General features: G+C 42.9%; 1 protein-coding gene across 1 annotated transcript in view; it reads right to left on the bottom strand.

The window, feature by feature from the left end:
* LOC143279480 (ADP-ribosylation factor-like protein 1) overlaps positions 1–2030 on the bottom strand; it is a 9584-nt gene extending 7554 nt beyond the window's left edge. The window contains exons 1-2 of the mRNA XM_076583523.1: positions 1775–2030; positions 1057–1137 (exon numbers count right to left, since the gene is read on the bottom strand). Of these exons, the coding sequence (XP_076439638.1) occupies positions 1057–1137; positions 1775–1835 (142 nt within the window). The 5' untranslated portion in view covers positions 1836–2030. The remainder of the gene's footprint in view (positions 1–1056; positions 1138–1774) is intronic.
* Between the last annotated feature and the right edge of the window lie 1016 nt (positions 2031–3046).

Below are 3046 nucleotides of genomic sequence, written 5' to 3'. Positions count from 1 at the left end.
TTGGCAGATTCATTGTTTTAGAATGTACCCCTAGAAGCAGTTTGCAAAATTTTATATGCATTTGTTCATGTGAATGTTTCGAAGAAATACAATTTCTAAAGAAATCTGTCATTCCTGTATTGAATGAATTGGTAGTTTTAGTTTCAGCCCATGGGAACGAAACATCGGATCCATATGATAATATAGGTAAAACAAGCGAATCAAAAAGCTGCAGTACAATATCCAAACGAATATCTTGCTTTTTAACGATTCGTCGGAGGGAATGTGCTGCTTTTAATGACTGTTTGGCTAGGTGCTCTTGGGCAAATGAGAACGTTCCAGTTTTGTGAAATAATATACCCAAGTACTTGTATTGATCAGTTGTCTGGATTATATCATTGCCTATTGTGAAAATAACAGGCACTTTGGGATCGGTGTGTGTGAAAACTATTACTTTAGTTTTATCTATGTTAATTTTTAAATCCCAGTTTTCACAATACAGATTGAGTTTATCTAGTTTCCTTTGTAATCCTATCTTTGTCGTGGACAAAATTACTAGGTCATCAGCATATAGTAAACACGAAACACTATCACTTTTGTCAAGGTCTATGGATGGTGAGTCAGTAACGCCCAGACATTTCGGGAGATCATTGATAAAGATATGTGCTCTATTGTGTGTGTGTGTGTGTGTGTGTGTGTGTATGTGTGTTCATGTTATGTGTGTGTGTGTCTGTGTGTGTGTACGCGTACGTGCGTTCGCGTGTGTGAATGTGTGTGTGTGTGTGTGTGTGTGTGTGTGTGTGTGTGTGTGTGTGTTCATGTTTATGTGTGTGTGTGTGTGTGTGTGTGAGTGTGTTTGTCTTCATGTTATGTGTGTGTGTGTGTGCGTGCGTGCGTGCGTTCGCGTGTGTGAATGTGTGTGTGTGTGTGTGTGTGTGTGTGTGTACTGATGTGTGTGTGTGTGTGTGTGCGTACACGCGTGCGCACGTTTGCACGCATCTGTGCATGTTTGTATGCAGCACGCTCGTACGCGTATCGCTGTATGTGACGGTTAGCGGTGACCACAAAACCACGTACCAAAAGGATGTCCAGTCCTCGGTGCCACGGAGTGTCCGGTCAGCCTTTCCATCAACGTAGTTTTGCCAGAATTGTACAAACCTGCCCACATCCCAGTATAAGAACTGACATATAAATCAATTAATTATCACATTACAAATATCTTTTGACAACCGCTTAAAGTACTGAGTAGGGGGGGAGGGGTGTGCGGGGTGTGGGGGAAGGGGGAGGGAGGACACATACACCGGAGACAGAGACAAGGGAGAGAAAGATACTACGTTGAGTGAGGGAGGGAGAGATAGAATTGTGGGTGGCCGGGCTAGCATTTATTACTGAAAAACCATTACGTTCACAGACGATACCTTAGTTTGTTCACATCCTGAGCAGGGATTACACCACTGAATAATAATTAAAAAAAAACCCCACTAAAACTGACAACTTGACAACAAAAACAAACAAACAACTTACAGAAAGAACGAAAAAGGAGAAATGAACAGAATGGAGAGAGAGAGAGAGAGAGACAGAGAGAGAGAGACAGAGAGAGAGAGAGAATCAAGGGTGAATCAGAGAGATACATGAAGAGCGACACACAGAGAGACAGACAATAGCATACTACTAACCAAACCAAACCTCAATCGTAAAACAACACAGCAACTTAAAAAAATCAACAACAGAACAAACAAACAAACAACAACAACAACAACAACAAAAACAAACCCCACTTCAAAAACTCGCTCACCCGCAACCAGAATACGATTCGTCTCTCCAGCCATTTTCCGCGAGGAAGCACCTTGTCCCATGGCTGGGTTACAGTGACACAACCTCTAAGAAATAAACACAGCTTTGAAGAATAATTACGTATAAAGTATTTTTCTCTCTTTCAGAAAGCGGCAGCAGCAACACCCCGGCGGGGACAAGCTTGGAAGTTCTGACCGAGCCGCGGCACACGTCAGTGCGATGGAGGAAAACACAGGACTTTTTATAAGAGTTGCTGTTGAGTTATATATAGAAATGTATTTATAAACTGAGGTCTGTGTTGAGCGGGCAGGACAAAGTACAGGCGACTGACTATTGGAAAAAAAAGAAAATACTATGGAAGCAAAGGCGAGATCGCTTGGATGAAAGTCAGTGTGAGAAATTTGGTGACTGAAGGGTTAAATAGAATGGGTATTTTCAAATGGACTGATTTTGACTGGTTTCACAGTTCGATTATGGGTATCAACATAAAATTACTTGTAAAACGATTCATTATCATCAACAGTTGTTGTTTTTTCTTTATTCTTGTGCCTTTACCAAACCGCTCACAAAGCGAAGGGAAGTAATCGCGACGGCAGCCACGCTGGCCTCGGGAGCGCGTCACTTTCTAAAGATAGATGTCTAAAAATAACTTCACACCTCACTTGTGGTGACTGGTCATCTCCAGTTTTCAGCAAGATTCACTGTCAGATTCCGCACTGATTCCCGCCCCTCCACCCCCTCTCTCACCTTCCCCTCACGCACACACCCCTCCTCCGCTCAACCCATCACCGTTATATTGAGGCTTTTCTTTAGCTCTTCTCATCACTGTGATGGTGATCGTGATGACGAGGATGATCAGTCAGTGACGATGATGATATTTTGGATCCACTCTTTTCAGCACCGGTTCAAAATCACTCAGCTTGCCAAGGCAGGGACCAGCGCCCGGACAGTCGCCCAGAACTGATACCCTCGAACGACGCAACGTTAAATAACCGAACTACTCACGCCCTGAACAACGACCAAGTTGTTAAGTTCACTCTCTCCAAGGAAGGGGTTGGTCTAAGGGAAGTAACCGCTTTAAAGAAGCATGAAATCAGTTGCTTCAAACTTATTTCCCTTGTTTCTTGTTAACTCTGGTAAATCTCCCAGCATCAAACAACTGACCTTTCCAAACATTTCTAAAAGCGTATTTGTACAAACATTGATTCACCCACTTTTCCTGTGCATTTTCTCTCCAATGTCTCACGCGACGTAGGTGTGTGTGTGTGTGTGT

The sequence above is a fragment of the Babylonia areolata genome, chromosome 2, assembly GCF_041734735.1.
Source record: "Babylonia areolata isolate BAREFJ2019XMU chromosome 2, ASM4173473v1, whole genome shotgun sequence".
Classification (NCBI taxonomy): Eukaryota; Metazoa; Mollusca; class Gastropoda; order Neogastropoda; family Buccinidae; genus Babylonia; species Babylonia areolata.
The sequence above is the reverse complement of the archived record's forward strand: the minus strand, read 5'-3'. Positions and strand labels throughout refer to the sequence as shown.